General features: G+C 40.8%; 1 protein-coding gene across 4 annotated transcripts in view; it reads left to right on the plus strand.

Moving 5' to 3' along the window:
- The window catches only part of REEP3 (receptor accessory protein 3), a 35,709-nt gene that overhangs the window by 1,585 nt on the left and 10,419 nt on the right, over window positions 1-23,705 (plus strand). For 3 of the 4 annotated variants that reach the window (XM_051800646.1, XM_051800644.1, XM_051800645.1), the window contains exons 2-5: window positions 13,465-13,537; window positions 17,610-17,686; window positions 18,201-18,321; window positions 19,604-19,717. In XM_051800646.1, coding sequence (XP_051656606.1) covers window positions 13,465-13,537; window positions 17,610-17,686; window positions 18,201-18,321; window positions 19,604-19,717 — 385 coding nt within the window. Of the gene's footprint in view, window positions 1-2,953; window positions 3,940-5,359; window positions 5,362-13,464; window positions 13,538-17,609; window positions 17,687-18,200; window positions 18,322-19,603; window positions 19,718-23,705 lie in introns of those variants that run through there. The other variant, XM_051800647.1, reaches the window with a different exon arrangement.

Raw genomic sequence — 23,705 nt, forward strand, 5'->3', positions numbered from 1 at the left:
GAGGATTAAGGTCTCTGTGAGCCTAACCAATAGCACAGGGAATGAAGAGAACAGCTGCTGCTCTCCACAGATTTATTGCAAAAGGCAATAAAGGGTAATGTACTGTGCAGTTCCATGTAGTTTGGTTTCCTGGTTGCCACTGGTCACTCACTTGTGTGCCCTAATTATTTTTGCTAAAAATGGAGTCCTTATTATTATTTATAGATCCTTTCCACCTTCTTGTGGCCTTGTCTCCTAGTTGTGGGACTTAAATAGTTTACCAGTGTTCAACTTCCCAGAAAGGGGAGAGTGTTCAATGAGAACTTGGACAGCTTTGAGACTATTGTTTAACTTTGCTTAATAAAGTGAAATTCGTGTTGAAACGGAAGGTGAGACGTAGCACGAAAGTAGATGTGGTGTGACATTAGAGGTCTAAATTCAGTGGTGTTGAGAGCGTCCTCCTTGCCCTCTTTCCTCAGTGTCCATTATGCCATCTTTCTCTTTGATCTGTTCCCCTTCCTGGTCTCTTTCCAGACATACCTGTTCCAGTGACTTTGTTTCTCTGACTTGTGTGTTAGGACTTTGGAAGGTGTGTACTGCCTTTGCCCCAAATGCCATAAGAAACATGGAAATATTTTTAACCACTATGTAGCTGTGGAGACCTCGGGTTCTCCCTTGTTTCTGTAGCGTTTTAATTCTGGTGTGGTGACTTAGTGTCTGTGAGAGCTGTGGGTATCTCACACTGTCTCTATGTTGTGTGTGGGCAGCTGTCAGGAGTACCTGTGGTCTTGACTGCTGATGGCAAGGAGTAGTAGTTGTTCTGGCTGTGGCACAGTTCTCCTCCCATGACTGACCTCCTATTTTTCAGGGCCAAAAGAGCAGCAAAATATTAATTTGTAGGTGTGTGGCAGTGCCCTCTGCTGACTTCTGACGTGGGGACTTGTCCTGACACGCATGTCCTGAGCAAACCGCCCTCTGATGCATTTTGAGACTTTACAATTTGGGATTCATCAAGTCCACTAAAAGAGTTTGGTTAAAGCTTTAAGGAACTAGGGAATGGAGCTAGTAGAGAATTAGAATTCTTAATTGCATGTGAATTGTCTTGAGGACTCATGCACAGGAAACAGGGAGTGGTTCAAATTCACTGTTCCACCTACTGATCTTTGTTTTAATGAAATCGTTTCCTTATGCTCTGTAAATTCTTTTATACTTAAGCACCCGAACTTGTGAAATACCTTGTAGTAATTTGGTATCTTCTCCTTTATGTCAAGAAGCAGAAGACTTGAAGCACATAATTAAAACATCTTTTAATTTTCAAGTTTTGTGTCAGTGGGTAGCTGCTGTAGTGGGTACAGGTCGTTATTACTTCTAAAACACACTTCTAAAATAGTAATTTCTTTTAGAGTCTCAGAAAACTCCTCGGAGTGGTAAATCTTGTCAAGTTCTTAGTCCCTAATGGTGGGAATAGCTTTTCAAGCCCATCTTGTTAACTTTAAGTAGAGCTTGGGCTTGACTTTTAGTCTGCTTTGATTGCTCATTCTTCTCATTTGTAAGGTCTGAGCAATTGTGTACACATCAGTTGATGAGACAGTATTTAATAGTAAACACGCTGAGTACTTGTCAGTCACAGCCTGGTATGGATGAGATCAGACCATCCTTTTGTGCCAAGCAAAGATGTGAAGCATCCCAAATACAAAGTAGATGGCCATTTTGTACTTGCAATCTGTTAGAGCAGACTGTCTGCTGTAATCTGTTAACTTTTTTCCCCTTCTTACTTAAAAATGAAAGTTCCCCCATCTGTGTTGCTTTGCAACACTCTCTACCCTCGCGTTTAAGTACATGGTTTGTTGCCAGTAAAGTTGGTCAGCATCCATCAATGTTGGAAGGGGGAGCTGCAGAGGTCCACGGGAGGATGTGTTTGTCTTAGGTATTAGTAGTTAGTTTTCTGCTTGTACAGAAACCCCCCGTTTTAGAGCCTTGCAACGAGCAAAAGATGTACAGGTAAAAGATTCAGTAAGCATTCCTTGGTTCTGATATTAGAGTATAACTGTAAATAGGTTAAGCTGGACAAAGACTGTCTGGGGGACTCAGGAGGTGACCTGAAGGTAGGTATTAGTCTCTGTCAGCCTTTGCTACTTTACAGATGGGAGCTGTTTCTTTCATGGTAATTTCCAAGGCATTCTCTTACTCTACTTTTAATACTTTTTTTTTTTTTGTTTGAAATTTCGAGCTGCCCCAAGAATTACTAGACATGTGAGAATGTGTGGCTGAAGCCATAGCTTCTGTGTTGATTGGATTGCTGTCAGGAATATCTGGTTTAGAGTGTAGGTGTTGTTTTATGTAACGGTGTATACTTTGTAAACCTAGATTGTGTTTTGTTCTTGGAATACAATTTTTAAACTAAAAGCATGAAGGACAAAAATATTTACCCTCTTGTTTGCTAATCAACCTGCTGTCAAACATGTTGTCTTGAAACTATCACAGTTCATCAGATGGAATTAAGTAGCAATACCACCACGTGTTGTGTGGAAGAATAACCTGATCTTCTAATCAGAAGGGCCATTTTTGGGAGAGGTTTTTTTTTTTTGACTTGTTTGTAGCCCGCTCTGTCGAGATGGTTCCAGCTGAAGGACAAGGGATGTTGAACTGCTGCTGATGCTGAATTTCTTCCTGCATCCTTCCAGTTTAAAGGCCTGTAAATTGCTGCTGCAGCTGTGGGGAAAAAGGAGCCGCTGTCATCGTGTGAGGGATTGAGATGGAGAAATGTGCTGAAATGTCTGTCTCATCACAGAACTGGAAAGACTCAGTCACCACGTATCAGTTATCCTTGGCATCTCATGCTATGCTTAACTAGATCTCGCTGGCCTGTTGCTGCGAGGGGCCATCCTGCCCTTCACCCTCTGCTCGTTCACTTCCCACAGGGTCCAAAAGTTGCCCTGTGGCCACAGGGTGAGTCTGGTTGTTTTGTCAACCCAAATGAAAATGAGCATTGAAAGAAGTTGATCTTTTGTTGGTTGCAGTGAACTGCAGCAGCTCATTCTGTGTAGTTGCTAGATGAGTGCTGTGTTGAGCATGGAAGGTTGCAGGACAAAACCAGCATTGTTTTCAGCCTCAGCTTATGACCAGGCTGATTAAAGCTACTCTGAAACTACATTTTTCCCTTGCACGTTGCTGGTTATTCTTTCTTGCAGTGAAACTAGTTCCAGTAATAACAGTGCAGCTACTCTAATCAAAGAAAGTGTCAGATTTTTTTCAAGCATCTTAAATTTTATAGGTTGAAATCTGTAAGCATGTGTAAATCTAGGGATTATGTGTATTGTCCTGTCTGTGTGAAAGTTTAAAATTATTTACATAATTCAGCAGTGAAATCATCAGAGCACTTCTCCCCAATAGTTCAGCTTCTTAGTGGGGCAGTCCTAATATGTACAATGAGAAGTGTCTGCTCGCTCTATTTGATTTGTAACACCTCCTGGGTTAGTTAGGGCCCTGCAAAATGACAGCTTGCTAGGAATAAGTGTCCCCAGCTGCCTGCCTGACACACCTTGCCTTAAATCAGTACTTGCTGTGCAACCTGGCTGCTCTTTTCTGTCCCGCGTTCAGGGGCTGGTGTAGGTGCAGAGCATGTTCTGAGTTCGTGTTCACAGCCCGTGGCAGGCGGGTGAGCTGAAGCTCCAAACAGATGGAGCACGACAAGAGGCGTCCTGTGGAGTCTGACGTTCTTACTTAATGGTTCTTGGCGTGTGCTCTTGTTACAAAACGTGCTGAAATCCACATCTGTGTCCTATGCATTATAGATAAAGGAATTCCAAGAACTGCATGGTCTGGCACAAAAGGAGGTTTCTAATTAAAACAAACAACCTCCACTCTTATATGTTCCACAAACTTATGTGTGCCTCAACCGAGCATATTGGAGGCTCTTCAGTATTTCTGCACCTTAGATGGAAGGGCTTGTCTCTCCTGGTTGTTTTGTACTAGAGACAGCTCTTGATATACTTCTGTAATGCTGAAGATCCTGAGCCAGATTTTGGTGTTTAAAAAAAAGTTGCTTTGGCTTAATAATTTCTTAATATTTGACACAAAACTATTAAAAAATGCATGTGAAAAATATGTCTGGCAACCCCCCATGTTCTGGTGCTTTGTGTGTAAAGAAGCTTTCTCTGAGCTCTCTGGTCCTTTTTGTTCTGCTTTTGAAATTGTAAAATTTCAAAACCTGTGAAAACATTGGGTTTTTACAGGAGAAAATACTACAGCTGACAACAGTATGGTTTCTGTCGTGAATCTTTAACACTTTTAAGACCTGCCAAACTAGACTGTAACAATTTACTATTGGAGAGTCTAGGTAGGAAAGATTTTTGCTGACCAGTCTGACTTTGTAAGGTTTTTGCTGGCCAGTCTGACTTCAAACTTGATTGTCCTCGTTGGCACTGAATAATCAACCTGATGAGATGCTTTTGGACGGGAGGGAAATAAAGCACCCCACGGTGACTAACTCTACACTGAGCCTTTTAAAAGTCAGACATCACTGTTACTTTGCTGTTCACTGACAAAATGAGAGGGCGTTGCTCCTGTATGTGTTGTGTTTTACAGCCTGTCTGCAAACATCGACATGGAGGTGGGTTTAACTGGGTGAACGTTTTCCCCGTGTTTATCATCTCTGAAACATTGCTCACGTATCCCGAAGACAGTTTAAACTTGCATCTGTTGTTGAAAACTAAGTGCAATTTATTTTAAAAACCTTTATCCTGGCTTTAAGTGCAAGGATTCCTAAAGCAGAATTATTCCTGAAGTGAGAAGTCTGATATAATGCTGTACTTTGTTCTGCTCGTAAAGCTGTTGGAGCTTGCAGTGCTCAAAGGGGAGAATCAGAGAACAGTTTGTGCTTGTACCTTCCTATCACTGTCTGGTTTTGTTATTTCCTTCCCCCACCCTGTTTGGTAACTCATTGATCAAAAACATGGAGAGTGAGGAAGATGGTCACTAGCTTAGAGATACCTTGATTAGTTCTTATAGTACAGTAACATTACCCTAAACTGTAATAATAAACCCCCAAAATTTAATTTTTAGCCTTTGTGCTCTTACAATTCACTTCTTTCTGCTAATCTCTTTTTTTTCCCCAGATTAGGATTTTGTTCTAGAACACGTGGTTTTCTTTATGTCTGAAGGCATGTAGCTCAGTTGCAGTATATTTAGTATTAGACTGTTTTAGAAGCTGACCTATTCACATTTTTCAACAGCAAACCACTTACTGTTCACTTGGAAGACAATATATGCACAGAAACACAAAATACATATTTTACATGACTGCTTTGTCAGTCATTAATTTGCTGTAGATGCAGTATAAGCACCGTTGGTTTTACTATTCTACTTCTAGAACTTTGAGTGGTAGTTTTTCTTGTCTAACAGTTAACCTTCAATGCTTAAGACAAAAGGGATTTATATTTGTATAAGGAGAAGAATGTGGACTGGGCAAATCACCTTTCATTTGCATTTGGAAAATGACCTTTCTGAAAAGGCACGCAGTTCTTTTGTATCTTCTGGTTTCTTAGCCTGTTAGTATATTACCAGTGAAGCATATTGGTGTTAACAGAATTCTTCTCTCAAAAATGCATCTTTGGTTAACCGCCACAGTGTGCATTATCTGTTTCTGAGAGCAAAACCTACCCCTCAAACTACTATATTAATGTGTGGGTCTCTAAAGAAAAAAAAATTGTTGGGAGTCAAAAAGGAGGAAATTAAGTAGCTTTTAGCATGGTATTTTTGACATTAAGCTACTAATACAACTGCATGAATGAGATGGGTAGAGATTCTGCTTGTTGTCAGTCTTGACTTGTTGTGTAACAGTATATTCTCAGAGTTCTCTAAGTACCAAGTATAACTGAGGAAACACTTGGGAATGAGAAGTCCAGATCTTATCTCGTCAGTATCTGCCAAGTGTAAAGTTCATGGAAGCCTTTTCCTCTGTACAATGGGGAGGTTTGTTTTTTGAATGCTCTAAGAGGCTTCAGAAATACACTTCTGGATTGTAAGATTAGCAGAATTGTTTGAAAATCAAGGACCTTAAGGCAAAAAATTGAGATGTAAATAACTTAAAATGATCAAAAGCAAACCCCCCAGCTGTCTGTGGAAGAGATAAGACATGTTTACTTTTACTTCAGGAGTTGGTGTTATGTGGTTCCACTTATTACTTTGCTCAAATTGTGGTGTTTCTGTAGCATTTCCTTGGGAGAGGCAGGACCTTTAGGCTGGTCTGTGATGACACTCTTAGGCTCCAGGATGTGTCATGATTAAATAGGAGCCTTTGGGTTTTGAACTTCGCTTGTCTCTCTAGAATGGCACAGATTAATGTTCTACATAGTGGGACCCACAGCAGTGTGGACACTTGTTTTTTTTTTTTAATGCCATCCATGTGAACGTGTGGTTACGTGCAGTGTGATTTGTGTTTCATGTACAGACAGCTGAAAAAATGGAGTTTTCCTTGGAACAAACAGAAGCGTTTTTTTATTTGGGACCACTAATTTAGATGTTACTTTCCTATAGCCAGTTATTTTGATGTTGACAGTGCTCCAAAAATACTGACAGAAGATACTCCTAGAGCATGGTTGTGGATTTTAACTTGTGAAATCCTCTGAAGTCTCCGGGGGACTTGATGTAGGGTGAGAAGCAAAGTTGATAAGGTGTGCATCTAAATGGAAATCCATTTATTGACAATTCTGAGGACACTAGTCACACAGCTAAGTAAGTAGGTAAATAAGAGAGCTGGTGACTTTTTACTTACATTTATGGAAGCCAAGAAATTAGGTGTCGGGTGCATATGTAACTTAACCTCATGACAAAATTAAACACCTCATTTTAGGTTTGTAATGTTCCTGTTAATCTTGTTCAGTACATCATCTGCATTAAATTAGTGATGTCTTTTAGGACCTCTCAGAAGTATCCTAAACTGAGAGGATCACGTTGCTCATGAAAACTGTATGTGTAGGGTGTAGTACCTCCAGGAGCAGTAAGTGTAAACGACTTTTTGGAAAACAAGAAAGCTCATAAGTGTCTTTCTCTGTCTTTTGCCAATTACCTTTATTATGTGAACCCTTTTAAAGCATAATCACCTAAACCAGAGTTTATGCTATGCAACAGTTTCTTTGAACATGCATGTAGGTATGACCTTTCATCTTTAAACTTAAAAAACCTGTGGACTTAATTGTGGTTTTGCTCCCCTGCTTTGTAAGTAAGTTTATTTGTGCATGTACTAAATCAAAACAGAAAATATCTGCTGAAAACTAGACTTGGTTTGACCTTTTTTAAAAAATGAAAAATAGCAAATCAGTTAGATGGTTTCTTCTGGCATCTCTAATCCAGCTGTCAGTCCTTGCTGATCATTACAAGAAAAGCCCAGTTTAGTACAAGGACTGAGTCATGCCAGGCTGTCCTAAGAGCTGTGTGAGAAGTGGCCGTGGTCGTTCCTAATTCGTTGGCTAGTTCTCGGTGTTCAGTTGTGCTCCTGCCTGATACCACGGCTGGCTGATGTGAGGCCACAAATCCTCTGCTGCCAGTGGCAAGCAGTCATAGCAACAGAGAAATCAGGGGCTGGTTCAGGTAGATATGAAGGAAGATAACTTATCTGAGGTTTAAATAAGTGTGAGCGGTGATGAAATGTTGCCATTGAGCTTGAGCTAAGAGCTAAGTGGAATACTCAAGTTCTATACTAAGGGTTGCTCCATGTTGAAGGCAATCAGTGTTTGCTCTTTCTCACGTGGAGGTGTTACAGATCCCTCCTTTCAGTTCCTCGGTGTGAGTGTTTGGAAGACATGAGCTCACCTGCTGAGTGTTCTGCACATGTGGGTCAGGTCAGTGAGTCAGGAACAGGAAGGAGCACAAGGGCTGTCAGGACTCTGTTACAGCAGCAGTCAAACATGTGTGTTCAAATCCAGCAGTGAATAGGTGGTCATGCAGGGAAGTGACTAAGAGTTTTATAACAATTTCTATTCATGATATGTTTTCTATGTGCTTTCCAGTACTAGCTTTTTGAAATTTTCTGTACTGCAGGGTTTCTTGGGCATTTTGACTCTCTTTTGAACGGGATTTGTGAGCTAGTGGGGATTTTCATCTTCTGTTTTGTTTTTTCAGTGACGTGTCGATGGTATCTCCAGGCTTGTGTCCTTCTGTTAAAATATGCCTAAGGCATATTGGGTTTGTGTCCAGCAGCACGAGGGAAGCTGGCTGGTCCTGGACACAGGTTTTGGGCACCTTCTCTAGGCGTAGGCACAGACTCTTCTAGCGAGGTTCCTATGCACGTAAGTAGCTTCTCCCCAAGCGCTTCTACACTCTGTGAGATCTGTATGTGATCAGGAGGTGAGTTGATTCACAGGATTTATGTACCAGTAGTGTCTGGAGAGCTGTGTTAAAGAGTGTGAAAGAGTTTCCAGGCTGACTCATTAGAGAGAGCAACCTGAATTTTGCTTCAGGACTTGTTTTTTAGCAGTACCTTGTTCCAGATTGCTACAGGCCCCTGAGAGAGGGCTGTTAGAGCAAACATACAGTAGGTTTGTTGCTGGTTAGTGGAACTTGAGAGACTTGTGTTTGTATCTTGCTGACTGGTGAACTGCCCTACTACACTGCAAGCTGTGAGTTGGAAATTCAAGGGTAATTCTTGTTGAAGGAGGTAACATATCTAACGTGTGTTTAGGTACCAAGGTAATGATTAATTAAGAGCACTCTCTGATCTTTACTGTGTTATGTAGTGTTTTGTAGTAGCAACTAGAATTAGAAACAGGCAGCCTAGAAAATGCTATGAAGGTTTACAGTGCTCTCAACTCTTTGAGTGTATGGAGAAAGCAAACGAGTTCTGAGGAGGATGCATTTTTAGGTGAATTTTGCTCTAGGTAATGGCAGGAAAGGAAAACCCTCATGTTGGATGCAAAAAAAATTTTTCTGTGTACAATATGGGTTAAAACTTTGAATGTTCTTTTGGCATCTAAATCTTGTTTTCTCTGAGAGAAGCCTGGTGAGCCCCTGTGAGTAAGTGATCAGTGTTACTGCTGTGTCTTGCCTACTTGTCCGTCAGCAGTTCCACACAGATTCCAGTGAGAACATCCCTCACAGAAGAGAATTTTTTCCAAGTTTTTTGTTGTGCTCTTTGTAGACTTCTTTCAAGGTTCAAACAGGACTGTTTCCATGTTGAGACAACCTGAAGAGTATCTGGCAACAGGTTCCCTAATTTGGGGTAACTCCATAAATATTCCATAAACACGAGTGGATAGGATACACATAACGGAGCCTGGAGCTCTGCATCGGTAGACAGGTTTGATTGTCTCCTATCAGACTGCTCACAATTATTATACTTAGGGCCTATTAAATAAATGTTCCTGGCATAGAAAAGTCCCACTTTTTAGCGGGATTGGGAGGGATGTAACTTTTCCCCTTAAAACTTTAAGGTGATTTCTGACTCCCTGAGTAATTGCATTGCTGTTGGTTATGTTGTGCTTTGGAAGAATCTGGCAGTTGCTTTGGAGAATTCCAGCTTTCTAAGGTGGAAATTAATAACCGCCTTGCTCTGCTCAAGAATGTGCTTTATTCAGATCTGTCAGTGCTTCTGGGTGTATTCTTTAAATGTTAAGACTTTTTTCCTTTGGCTTTTGGTGCTACTCTCTATGTAAGAATGCTGTGAGGATTTTAACAGACCTATTTCTGATTGCATTCCTGCCTTTTGGTAACTGTAATCTGCTGAAGGAATTGCTGAGTACTGTTAGCAGATGTGTTCTTTTAATAGGATTCATGTGAATTTTTTTTTTTCTCCCCTGCCCCTTGCCCAAGGTGGAAGAAAAAGAAGGATAAATTTGGTGTGGGGTTCAGGAGCTTATCCTCACGCTCCCCTGTCCCTGTAACAGACTAACATTTTGGTCACAGTGTAGTCTTTGTTATTACTGGAATACATAGCCTTGTGCTGTAGATTGTTGTGGTTGGTATTGTGTAACTGAATGGCAGAATGGAGCTAAATTCTGTCAGGTGCTGGACAGAAAGACTTTTTCTAGTGTAGTACTTTTCAAAAAAAACATTCAGGACAAAAAGGCCAGGGTGAACTTTTGTTTGTGTGGACATGTGAAAACGGAGGCAGTTTAGTCTGGAACTTATGACCCAGTTGGAACGCTGGGGTGGGGGGGAAGTTGGCAAGGCATGGCTTGAAGGCCTTGCTTTTTTGGCAGTGTCTTGGGTTTGTGTGGCATGGTTTTGGTAGCAGAGGAGTTATACGGGTGGCTTCTGTGAGAAGCTGCTGGAAGCTTCCCCCATCTCTGATGGAGCCAATGCCAGCCGGCTCCAAGATGGACCCACTGCCGGCCAAGGCTGTGCCCGTCAGTGACAGTGGTAGCACTTCTGGGATAACAGATTTCAGAAGATGAATAAAACTGCACAACAGCAGACAAAATAGTGAGAATATGTGAAGGAAAGAACTCTGCAGACAACAGGGTCAGTGGGAGGAGTAGGAGGAGGTGCTCCAGATGCTGGAACAGATTCCCCTCCAGCCTGTGGTGAATGAAGACTGTGGTGAGGCAGCTGTGTCCCTGGAGCCCATGGAAGTTCATGGTGGGGCAGAGATCCACCTGCAGCCCTTGGAGGACCCCATGCTGGAGCAGGTGGATGCTCAGAGGAGGCTGTGACTCCATGGAAAGCCTTTGCTGGGTCAGGGTCCTGGAAGGAGCTGTGGCCCTGTGGAGAGAGGAGCCTGCGCTGTAGCAGGTTTGCTGGCAGGACTTGTGATCCTGCAGGGATCCCACACTGGAGCAGCCTGTTCCTGAAGGATTGCACCCCGTGGAAGGGTTCCATGCTGGGCAGTTTGTGAAGAACTGCAGCCTGTGGCAAAGGCACACGCTGGAGCAGTTCATGGAGGATTATTACCTGTGGGAGGGCCATATCTGCCTTTTTACAGCCAAAGATTTAAGTGTTTGTTCTCTAGATTTTTGTTCTGCTATTTAGTTGCCATTAGCAAACTTCCCTTAAAATGAAATCTTGCTTTGACTAAACTTGCTAAGCCATACATGGAATAGTAATGATAGTTCATCTCGAAGCAAAATGTGGCTGCACACATTAGCAAGTGTCTGGCTCTGTATCTGTGCCAATATCTTCAGTCTGTCAGTGAGTGGGCAAATGGATGTCATCTCTGTTATCACACTTGGTAAGGAAAGGGAGCTCAGTGAATGGCATTGTCTCCAAAGTATATGATACTCAACGAGTTTCCTGGATTGCTTTTACTATTAGGCAAGGGCCAGGACTGTTCTCTTTTTGCATTTCAGAGGAATGAAAGAATAAAGTGCCAAACACTATTCCTTGCTTTGGGCAGTTCTTTGGCAATGTGAACAGACCGAAGCCTTAAATGCACTGCTGGTTTAATGAGTTAGTGTTCTGGGAGTCTGGATGCCAAGTAGTCCTTTGGTGGCTTTTTTTTTTTTTTTTTTTTTTGCAACCTTGGCTCTAGAGTTGTTTACTATCCAGGTTAAATATGCTCAGTGCCAAAGATACGTGTACAGGTGCCTGATTTTTCTGTTATCAGTCAGATGCAAACTCAGTTGCTTTGCTTCAGAAATGAGCTTTTCAAACAGTTGTTCACTTTAAAGCTTTTAAAACTGTAAGCCCATAGATTATGTGACAATACAGGCAGTGGGTTATGTTTTTTAAAAAATACAGCTATATGGATACACAAATAACATCGTTTCATTCAGATTTAAAGGCTCTTTGATACATTTTTTTTCTTTGTATTTCGATTTTGATCTCCTGGTATATTTGAGAAACGTTTCTCTTTAAATGAGGGAAAAGGCCTGTAGAGGAAGTGGCTGTACCAAAAAAGGAATGTTAGTTGCTAAGTCCAGATGAAAAACTGAAATAGCTGGGTTTACAACTGGCAGTGAAATTACATTGGTAAACAGGATTATCCATATACCTACTAGTAAAATAAAGTAAACAACATCCTACTCGGCTGAAATATCTTTCCGTCTGTGGAAACTAGCTTTGTTTTTATCTGTGTGCTGATGTCAAGTGTGAAATAAACAGCCCTTTTAAAAATAACAACTCAAGCTTTTAAATTTGAAAAGCCATGGGGTAATTGGGCACATCCTTGAAGTGCGTTGTGCAGTTACTGTTGAAATACCAGAGGATGGGTGTGCTTCTAATGGGTAGAGTAGGTGTTGCTGACAGCTTTGAGATGTTAGAAGGTAGGGATGCAAACAGGAAAATGACTGGAGCACGGTGGGCTGTTAACTCTGTGTTTCTGTCCCGGTCAGCTGCAGGGAGCTCTCTTTTGCCAGTGCTCTGATCTGTCGTGTATAGATTGAGGGTAAAAGCCAATTTGCTGACCTTCAGCTACACTCACTGTTGACAAGTTGGCTTTTCTGCTGTAAAATTGCCTGGTAGCTTTAACTAAGGTTTGAGGACTTTCCCTTGAGAAGGAGGTAGTGGTGCCAGTTGGCAGCAGCATCCTGCCACACTTTCAAGGTCAGCCCTGGCTGGAAGGAGATAAAAACTTCACTGCTTCCTATTATTACTGGCTAAATGTGCTGATGTTTCGTTTCAATCCTATCTGCCCACTTGTAGCGTTCAAGTGGCAGTTTTTCCAACACTTTCATGTCGCAGCAGTGCTGAACAGTAATGATATGTGGTATCTGTTCCTTGGTTTTTAAGTGACTTCTGCAAGAATTCTTTAAAAGAAAAAGTGACTACTAAAACAGGGGCTTTTTGAGCTCCTGATTTGACCACTATTGAGTAACACCAAGATTTACTAGATGTGAAAAACCAGCTACATTTATTGTGCTTGTCTTGTGCTAGTGTTCTCATGTGACTTAAGGTCATCTTTAGCTTTATGACCATCTTACTGTTACTATAATAAGCTTTGTGCTTGAAGATCAGTTGTTTCTGAAGAAGTATTCTCCAAGTTCTGTTTTGTCCCAGTTCATTTTTATATGCTGGTTTTTTAAGGGTGACACATTCAGAGGATAAATTGCTGTTTAAACTTAAAAATACAACTTCTTTTTTTTTTTTTTTAATCGAAGCGATGCTACCTGACAGTCCAGTGAGTGGAAAAGTATAGATGAAAAATCTGTAAAAATGAGAGACAAATGGTTTCTCTTTCAAATGCTTCATCACAAGTGTGATAGCACTGCCAGTGTGGAAAGAGACTTTTGGTGTGGACAAACTGCAGGACTGGTTTTACTTGTAGCTGAACCAGAACAGGAACTGGTTTTACATTATCTATTATCGAAGGTCTTACAAAACAGTTTGTCTTGAGGGCATGCAGCCTTTTCTGTTCATGTTGTTCCAGTTTTGCTTATCGTGGAACTTCCTCCAAAGAACCTATAACACAGTGGGGTTTGTTTTTTTTTTTTTTTCCAAGCTAGATAACGGGATTTTTTAATCAAGTTGGCTGCATTACTCTAATGGTGTATCGTCACTGTTTTGTCACCTACAGTATAACAGATCCTGAAAACTCTCTCTGTTTTCCAATAGGCTGGTGTTTGGGATGCTGTATCCTGCATATTACTCATACAAAGCTGTGAAGACAAAAAATGTGAAGGAATATGTAAGTCTCATTCCTTTTAACTGTTTAATCACATGCCTCTGCTGACATACATCTGTGATATTTTCATTATATAGTGCAATAAATCATTTGAAAGCTTGACTGATCTTAGTGTGTGATGCAACACCTGTGTGAACCTAGTGGCAATCCTGTGATTTTGTTTGGAGGGCTAAAGTTAAGGTGTCTCAGACTCTTCACAGTTTCACATGCTGAAACATGTCCAATACACTATGCTGTATATGGATATTTTTAGGAGGATTTGAGGATTTTTAACATAAACCTTAAAGTCTTGGCTGCAGTTTGGCCAAATGCCCAAAGTAATGCATTTTTGGGCATGGGGTAGAATTAAAGTTTCCTAATTCTGCATGAAGTATAAGGAACAACAAATTGATTCTCAGTGACCACTAAAAGAGTTGCAGCAGTTTGCCATTGTGTGGAGCTCAACAGAGAATTCAGAAACCTACCTGAGAAAAGGGTAGCTCTCCTTAATCTGTTGTTCCTCAAAGAGGAGAAAAAAATATAACCAGGGAAGGAAAAAAGACTTGGTTAAGGTCGTGTGGAGAACAGTAGAACAGACAGAAGAGAAAGATGGAGAAAAAACACAATTATAGTTTTGAATTAAGCTATTAAATTAATTACCTGTCAGTGTGAGCAATGATGAGAACCACAAGAATGTTACCCAGTTGCAGTTACAAGGAGCTTTGGTCACTGAGTTCCTTCCCTCTTTTAAGAGGCAGCCTGACTTGATTTCTGCAGCCAACCTGTGTTCTGTCCTGGCTCTTGTCTTTCCCTGGGCTGCTTGACTCAGGGTGGGCAGGGCCAGAAGTTCCCCTGGCTCAGCTGTGACCTGAGGCTGCTGTCTGGGTGTGTGGTGTCTCCAGTTTGTACTTGGTTGGAGTAGTAGAATGCAGTAGGTGTTGTTCCTCCCCTTGAATGTCTTCATTTAGTCTGGTCACTCCATCAGGGCTCCAGAGTGGACATCATATTCTGTGTAAAAGCTGATTAGAACTTATATGTGCAGCTAGAGCTGGTGCCTGCCAGAGCTAAGCTTATGGGAGGAAAAAAATCACCAAAACTAAGAAAAGAATTCCCTTCATCTCATGCTTACTTTACCCTGTCAGGACAATCTGTAATGCAAAGAATTTATAATCTGCTTTTCTTTCCTGCTCCTTCAAAAGGGATCCACAGGCTAAGTAGGGGATACCAGTTTCCTACTCAAATAAAGGAAATTTTTAATTTAAAAGGTTACCATTGCCTCCTGCAATATGTTTTCTAGAAAAAGAACAGTAATATTTGTAGAATGCTGAGATTTTCTTGCTCATCTCAGTTGTTACACTTGCATACAAAATGTTCATGGGGCTGAGATGAATGAGACCCATCACAGTGACTTTTTCATTAGCAGGGAATGCCACTGGCTTTCAGGGAATTGCCTCTCCATTGCTGGTGGGGTCGAGTGTCCAAATAGGTCTTAGGGATGATCCATGGCTCTCATTTTCCCAGCTGGGTCATTTTCTTTCGCAGAGAGAGTGTGCAGCCTTCTAAATGGCACAGGTCTGCTGCCAGTCACATCATGGCCCAAGAACTCTTCCTTTCCAGGGTTACCTGTGGCTCAGGAGCCATCTGTGTTTGTTGCTGGATTATAAGAGCTTTGTAACAGTGCTATTTTTTTTTTTTTTACTCAGTCACTGCTTTTACCACTGAAAACAAACAAAGAACAGACATCTCGACTTGAGTAGATCATGCTACAGCAAACTGTTCAAAGATTATTTCTAGGGGAAAAAAGTATTGTGCTGATTGTGGTAATTTAAAAGGCTTATGGACTTCAATGTTACAAATAAGGATCTGTGCCTTTGAGGAGATTTATTTGTTCTTGTAATTACTCTGATTTAATGAGGTTGACTAAGATACTTGAAGTTTTTTCACTGTATTACACCAAAGCACTTGTAATAAGCATCTGAAATGTAGTTTAGAAGGCTGAACAGACCAGCCTTCTCAAATCCTGGCTTCAAAATCCTGACTTGAAAGAATGTGCTTCAGCCAGAGCCAACAAAGATGAGCTTAGCACTCAGATGGCAGAAAAAAAACCTTCAACAAAACAAATCTGTAATCACCCTTTTAACATGAAAAGCGAAACTCATTCTAAGCTTCTGTAACTTCTTCTTTGAGAATTAAGTAGATGATAGTCTTCTGGGTGGTGTAAAATCTGACCTTCAGTTTTTCATGTTAGTTTTTTTTTCCCTGGTATGAAAACCACTTTGAGTCACTCAGGTTTGTTTATTGAGGATACCTTGGTACCTGATGCATTAGTTGTACTTGAATATGATTTGGTTTTTATAGAATATTGCCCCAGACCTCAGCAGGGCTCCTGGCAGATCTCAAATGCCCTTCTGCAGAGCATTTCTAGCTGTTCCTAGCAGTCCAAGAGCAATTCCACTTTCACTGTTTTCCTAATTGAACAATTGGATGTTGATTAAAAAAAGAATAGCATGGATAAAATATATTGGAAAAAAAATCAGTCTTGCATGGCATCTTAAAAATTGCATTGCATTATGCTTAGGTTGATGGGGCAAGGTGGGATTCAATTTTATTTTTATTCAGGTGTTGACTGTGGTTCATGGAAGGGTCACCAGTCTAAATATCACATGGCCTGTCAGCAGTGACTTCAGCTGTTGTGTAGGTTTGTCTTAGTTTATTCAAGCTTGAAATATCGAAATCCTCTGAGAGACTGAAGTGAAGAATGTCATCACATGACTGAGTTTCTTTTCAAATTGAAATGCAGGAAAGCATTTAAGATAAATGGGTCTCAAGTTCTGACAAAGGAAGTGGTTTTAAACCATAATGCACAGCTCTGAAGAAGGCAGCAGTGTATCATTAGGTTTTGAGCACTTATTTAAGTCCTTCAAAAAAAGAGTGTTTTAAAAGTGAAAATTAAATCTGAGTCATGTCCTCTGTAGGAAAGTATATATATTCCTCCTTTTGAAAGAGAGTACTATGAATTTAGGACTCAAACTAGTCTCTAGTAATTGTAGTGGGTTAGAGTCAGTTTGGTTAGGTTTGAGCTTTGTTTGTTTTTTGTTTGGTTTTTATTTTGTTTTGCTTTTGTCTTGTTTGTTTGGTTTTTTTCTAGCATAGATAGGACTGGAATGTAAAGAACATGTGCATGTTCAGTTAGTACAAATAACCAGTGGTTGGTTTGCACTGCCTCACTTTGGAAATACATTGAATTGGGCAGCTGATATCTTGGAGAAGACAAATGCTCCTATAGTATTTATTCTGAAAGATGTAATCAGCTTCGATGACCAAATTTGAACAAATGCCCAAGAAACATGAGAGATTTAGTGAACTGTTATAAAACAGAACTAAACCCTGTATTTTGAGAGCGTTGTCTGATACCAAAGCACTGATATGTAGTGTAAACCGTAAAACAAACAAAAAGATGTGAACAGCTGTAAGCCTCTGAAGCATTAACATTCTTACCTGAGCTTCTTTATTAAAAAGAATTTTGTGGTTCTCAGCATATAAATAGAATTAAATTACCATGAAAATGCTTTTTTGCTACCTTGCCTTGGTGTTAAGCAGGGCACAGATAAATGAATGGCAATGTGTGGCTGAATAACACGTGTTGTGAGGTGAAAGCAAGGGCTGCCTCACCAATGCTGACTTTGGGGTGTGTGGTATCAACTCATGGGTGAGTGGGGAAGAGAATGAAATGTCCTGTAGAGCTACAGTGGGAATTGAACTTTGTGCTTAGGATAATCTACCAACTCTTTGCAGTGGTTTTTTCCTTACCACTAAAGCTTTGCAGAGACAGAATCAATTCTGTGAAGCCAGCCTAGGTGAGGTGGTGACCCTGGTGAACCAGTGAGCTTGGTGCAGCTGCCACCAGTTCTACTTAGGAACAGAAATCCTCCAGGACCTTTCTGTAACTTCACTTGAAACCTGGTTTATGCAGACTGAGATACTGTTGAATGTCTTGCTTCGGCAGCTCTGAACAGACTTTACAGTGTGCAGTGTGTTCTGCGTAAAGGTGAAATCAAAATTCCTACTGGAGATGGTGTGTTTTTTTCATTTTCAGGTTCGCTGGATGATGTATTGGATTGTGTTTGCTCTGTACACAGTCACTGAAACAATAACAGACCTAACAGTCTCTTGGTAAGAGCCTGCTGTTTATGAACTCTAGAAGGAACTGTATTTGTTTCGGATGTTCTTGGATTTGTAATGATTCATTTTGTGTACAGAAGTTGTGCTTTTTGATAACCCTTTTTTCAGGCAAAGGTCTCAGTGCATGTGGTCAGCAGCATCTGTTTGAAGTTTGCTGCTCTGTCACTTACAGTGGGGACTGTAATACTTCCACCTTGGCTGTAGAAACTGAATAGGGGAATGGAACTCTTAAAAGGATGGGCTGGAATTTCTCTGTGCAGGAATGTGTAATGCAAAGCAAGGATATTAACTGTTTTCATTTCTTAAATTACAATAGTCAATTAAAAAAATTAAATCCATAAATCTAACTCATTTAATTTTTGTCTAATGTAACTTCTTGTATGTGAAGAATCCTACATTCTAATATGTAATTGTGATTTTGGGAAAGATGTCTTTGTGATGATTAATTACTGTGCATTTTCTTACTGCAGTTGTTGATTTTGTGCAACCTTTAACTTGTCTGTAGGTTTCCACTGTACTATGAACTGAAGATAGCTTTTGTTATCTGGCTCCTTTCCCCATATACCAGAGGGGCAAGTTTAATCTACAGAAAATTTCTCCACCCGCTGCTTTCTTCTAAAGAAAGGGTAAGAAATAACTTGTCAGATTTTTAGTGCCTAATATGGACATGCCATATGCTGAAATGCTGTTGCTGGACACGCAGTGAAAGCAGAGCAGCGTTACTTGTTTGCCAGGCAGTGCAGGCAGCACGACTTGGACCGGCAGAGCTGAGTGCACATGACTGTCTGTGCCTGAGCAGACAATGTCCTGCTTTCTGGTGACATCAGAGAGCCTGGTGTTCCCTGCTCCACTTGGTGCCCTTTGAGGAGCCCAGCTGAGTGGAAGTGATGCAGTTTGACTCTCTCCTGCAGGAACATGTGCAGTGTCCTCAGTGCAGAAGCACAAACGCAGCTTTACTAAAAGCTGTTCATGTTGCCATTTGTTCTGGCATAACCCAGTAATAACACTTACCAGGTGACTGACATCAAGGGCATTCTGGTGGGCAAACTGACAGGATAAGAGGAGAGACTTTTTACTGAGGTTTAAAGGAAGACTTGTCTGCAACAGTAAATGCCCAAATAGAAAATAGCTGGAGGATGTTTAGCTTTAGAGTCTGACAGGGCCACGGCTCTGCTTAGCTCTTCTTCAGCATCCTGGTTGGATGTGTGGAAAGAGCAATTAGCAGAGGTGTGAAGACTGCCCCTGGGAAACCTCAGAGTCCAGGAACAGCATTCCTGAAGGTCAGTGCTAGGCTTGGCCTTTATTAGGCAAAGCAGGTTGCTAACATGATGGCCACTGATACCACCGGACAGTAAGGCCATCTTGACCTTCTGAAGTTGGAGCTATAAACTGTTTGCAACTTGGGAAACTAAAGGGATGTTTCCCTGTGAGCTGTTGGGAAGTACCTTGCAGCCTTGATCTCCAACTCCAGGCACTTAATCACAGCTGGGGATAAATGCCATGGCTATTGTCCTTGGTACTTAACTATGCCAAAGCTCTGGCTTTGGAAGTTCTTTGTGAGCTGGCTCTACCTCTCTAAGGAGCTCTGATTTCATGCTATTTCTTGAAAAACTTTTGTCCAACAAGTTAAGCTTATTCTCTGTAAGGAACTTGCTATGTAGTTGCAACACTTCTGAACTAGACAAAAGTGATCTGTTTTTTCTTCTTGTTTGACCAGGTATAATCCTTTTTAAATGAGAGAGTTGTAGTGAATGAAGCTCCAGTATACAAAGACAAGAGTAACTATCCCATAAAGTATTTTCTTAAACACTTCTTTTGTCTTCCTTTACTGATGGAAAAATAATACTGTGGGGTAACATTTCTCTCTTATGAACAGCCTTCTGAAATGTAAATGTGTTTTGCTTTTAGGAGATTGATGAGTACATCGTGCAAGCCAAAGAAAGAGGCTATGAGACCATGGTGAATTTTGGAAGGCAAGGGTTGAATTTGGCAGCAACTGCTGCAGTGACAGCAGCTGTAAAGGTAACTTTCTACTTGCATTATTTGCTATTTACCTTAATATAGAACAGTGTAATTGTACTGAGGATTTGCCATTCCTAAACAAAAAGATAAATTCTGCAGGTGTATTGAAAACCTGGAACACACTTAAAGGCTGGTAGCACTGTACTCCTCATACTTTTTTTGTTTAAGGTGGCTTGTAGTTATTTCTTGGATGATGGAGATCAACTGACTCTAGTTCAAAAGGTACCATGCAGTTTTCTGAGCAGGCTTTTTGGTAAAGATGACCATTGTTTCTTTTCTGTCTCTGTGCTTTCTCGTTGGTAAACAAACTGTTTAAAGGATTTCTGGCTTTTCTGCTGTTTTTCTCCGATCAACTTGAGGTAACTCCACATATGAATTAAGGCATGAAAGACTACTACCATGGATAAAAGTTCTCTTGACACAATTAACTTGTTTGCAACTTGTTGAGTGAATTATTAAATTAATACACTAAGCATAAGCTTGCCTATTGCTGTTTAGCATACACTTGCTTTGTCATGTAATTTCCAATAAATCATGAAGTAACCTGTCCTTGTTCCCAGATTACTACCTTGCTACAAAATTTACCACCTTCAGTTGTATTTCAGAGGGTTCTGGGTGTAGGAAAACAAAATACAAACTTAAACCTAAGACTCCAAGCAGTTTGTGTCCCACTGAAAGGAGTATAACTTCAGACAATGTATATTCTACCTAATAGTAATTTAAACAAAAACACTAAAAAAAAAGGTATGGAGAGAAAGAGGTGTGTGTCCAAGTTAAATGATAGTTTTAAGGCAATCAGGATTAATTTTTTCCTGGGAATAAATGAAATTGCTGTGTTCACAGTAACAGCCCTGACAACCTGAACTCTGTTAGCAGATAACAGAAAGCAGGGTAGAGATCCGTGGCTGTCAAAGTTGAGTAGGTACAGATAGCATTTAAATTAAATTTTTGGGCTTCTACATTTTCGAATGCTATCTCAAAAAGGTTTGGAAAAAGAGCCCTGCATATCTTGTTTATTTGTTTTCTCTCCTTTTAAAGATACATGTGGGTGGTAGCATAATCACTTTTTGTTTTCAGATATGGTCATAATGAGCTTAAAATACTGAGAATGTGATTAAATTTGATCACTGTGAGGTGTTTTTTGTTATTCAAAGTCTTAGTATTGCCTTGAGACATGAAATAATTTAGAATAAAATAGAGTGCACCTCCAAAGGAATTAAAGGATCCAGAGTGAAAATAGGCTTTTTAAACAAACCCTCAAAGTGCTCTACTGGGAAAAAGTTTAAGAACTGTGCTAAATGCTAAAACGCAAATTCTTTGCCAAGCAGCAAATCCTAATTTATTACAATGTGCACCTGTAAGGATACTTACGCTCTGTGTGTGTTCCTCATGTTTGGCTATAGTTGGATATTTCCTTGTTAATCCTTATGGTGTTACAGAAATACTGTAAAATAAACACAAATATCTCCTCCCACTTTCTTCTGAAATGATGAATAACTTTTTCCAAAGTATCTGTGTTTGGATTTCATTGCTATTCAGCTGTGACTGGCAAGATGCCTGCTCTGTTTGTTAAAACTTGTTAAACATGCTCATGAATATTTGTACAGAATTAGTTCAGTGCAGATGAGATGATTGGGCAAAACAACCACCACAATACCAAAGACCTAAAATAGGCATGATTTTTAAACAGTATGAAAGAGAAGACTCTCTGAAAAACCTTTATTTTGGCACGTTAAGCCTCTTGAGTTTGTCATTCCAGAGGGCTGAGCGTGACTGCTGCAGGAAAGCGAATGGACACAATGCATGTGTTCTTGATTTTTGTGCCCTGTTTTTCCGAGAGTTGACTGCTGCCTCCAGCAGGTGAAAAGATTATCCCTTCAACAGGAGCTGGTGGAGCATGCTATAGGATTTCAGGAATGGAGTTGTGTTAGTGAGACTGGTTTTGATGGGAAGGACACACTTTCATCACTATTTTTTTTTTACTTTTTTTAAAGCATGCATACTTATTCTGATGTAGCAGGTCCCAATTTAGGAGAGGGGGAGATTTAAACATATGTGTGAGGTTAAACCTATGTCAAAAGAAACACTGAAGTATCCAAGCAAACTGCTTATGCTGACTTTGGGAGGGTGGTAAAATTGCTTGGAAAGTTGCTGAAATATTTTTAAGATCAAATGTGGGAAAGAGTGACTTTCTCCAAGGGCTGTCAAAGGAATAGGGGATTACCATTAAAAGGCTGGTTGGGTCTGTTAGGGGGGCTGGAGCAGCCAACCAGGTCAATCTGCTGAAATCTGGCACAGATTTAAACCTGCTCCACTGTAGTTAAATCAAAATGTAATTGGCAGGAGCAGTGGCTTATAGCTTACATTCCCATACTGATATTTTTAGCTGGCACTAGTTAGCCACTGTTCACAGAAAATTTAGTGCTTCAAAACCTGCTAAATGACATACATTAGCAAAATAAATTGCGTTAAATTAGCATGTCAGAAAACAAATCTTTGTAAAATCTGATATCAAGAGACTCAGAGATGAAAGAAATAGTCTATGCTGAGTTTTTATGTACCAAAGGAAGTTTTTATTAGTGAAAGAAATGGAAACAAGATACCTTTAATGATATAAAAGTGTTGCAGCACTTTCAACTCAACAGTATATGGATTTGGGGTAGTTATTTCCACAACACTAAGTTCCACTGATACATCTTATATTTGGTGCTGGTTATCTGTATGGTTTCAATTTTTGCCAACCCGTAAATCCTGACTTCTTGAGCTACCAGTGAGAACTGGTTTCTTTGTCAGTCCAAGGAGCCGTGTGGTGCTAATGAAGCTGTGACCTGCTCTGTCCCTCTTCCTGAGCTCACACAAAATGTTCATCTGTGAGGTGTTGGTAGTGATGATAATATGTTTTGAGGGCTGCGTTTCTGAACGTCTTTTAGCCACCCTGAATCTACTGTCTCTTTCCTGGCTTTGCTGGGAGTTCCCGGTGTTCCCACTCCAGGCACAGCAGAGGCAGGATGTGTCTCCCAGCCAGCTGTGGCACACAGCCAGCAGCACTGTGAGCAGCAGCGCTGCTTTCACCCTCCTCCCTGCTGGGATGCCTGGCCTGCTGCAGAGGTCACTTGCGGGACAGCAGCCCCTCTCCAGCCTGAGAGGGAACAGCAGTCATTCCCTGTCAGCTCCCATCGGATCAGGGAGGGAACAGCTGGGAATGTGGGTGCTGCAGCCACGGAACTCCCAAGCAGCTCTGTGGACACAGAGTCCATTGAGAACTTGTCTAGGGAAGGCAAGCAGCTTTAGTCTGTGATCCTGGCCACTGAGGGCTGCAAGTCCAATTTAAACAACAAAAAGAGTCCTGAGGCAGACACAGTGTGGTGTTTGTTTACAGCAACTTCCTTGGGTTAAGCATATAGACCATAAAATGACATGCTCAATAACGGAACAGAGAATGGCACCACATATATGAGGGGCAGGGGATGAGACTGAATGCTAATAGCTTGCTAGAGGCTGAGTAGTCTCGAAAGGAGGCCCTTAAGTAGGATACATTTATTAAAAAAATTGTATTGGAAGTGTATTGCAGCTTTAATTAATGTTTCACATTGGTCACTGGTAATGAATGTGGACTCTCAAAAGTGTTTAATATATTTCACAAAATGCTATTGAATAATAAAGCAAAATGATTCTTTAAGACTTGAATTTTGTTTAAGGCAACAGACTTCAGTCTCCATCTAAAACATTTGCTGACATAGAAATTTGAGCACTGAAGTTGTTCTGTGATTGTAAATGTGTGTGTCTCAATCCTTTGTGCTCTAATTTAGTTGGCAGCCTCTGGGCTGGATGCAACCTGATGTATGTATTCCTTACTGGGAGCAACTGCTGACAGACTGGGCCACCAGCACAGGCCAGGCGACTGCTCTGCCACCTTCTCCTGAGCAGCACCTTGGGGTGTGGGTGTCTGGGGAGAGGTGATGGCTGCTGCCATGTCCATGGCGTGGCA

This window comes from Manacus candei, unplaced genomic scaffold (genome assembly GCF_025592945.1).
Source record: "Manacus candei isolate 608988 ecotype Guabito, Panama unplaced genomic scaffold, ASM2559294v1 h1tg000050l, whole genome shotgun sequence".
In the NCBI taxonomy this organism is placed as follows: Eukaryota; Metazoa; Chordata; class Aves; order Passeriformes; family Pipridae; genus Manacus; species Manacus candei.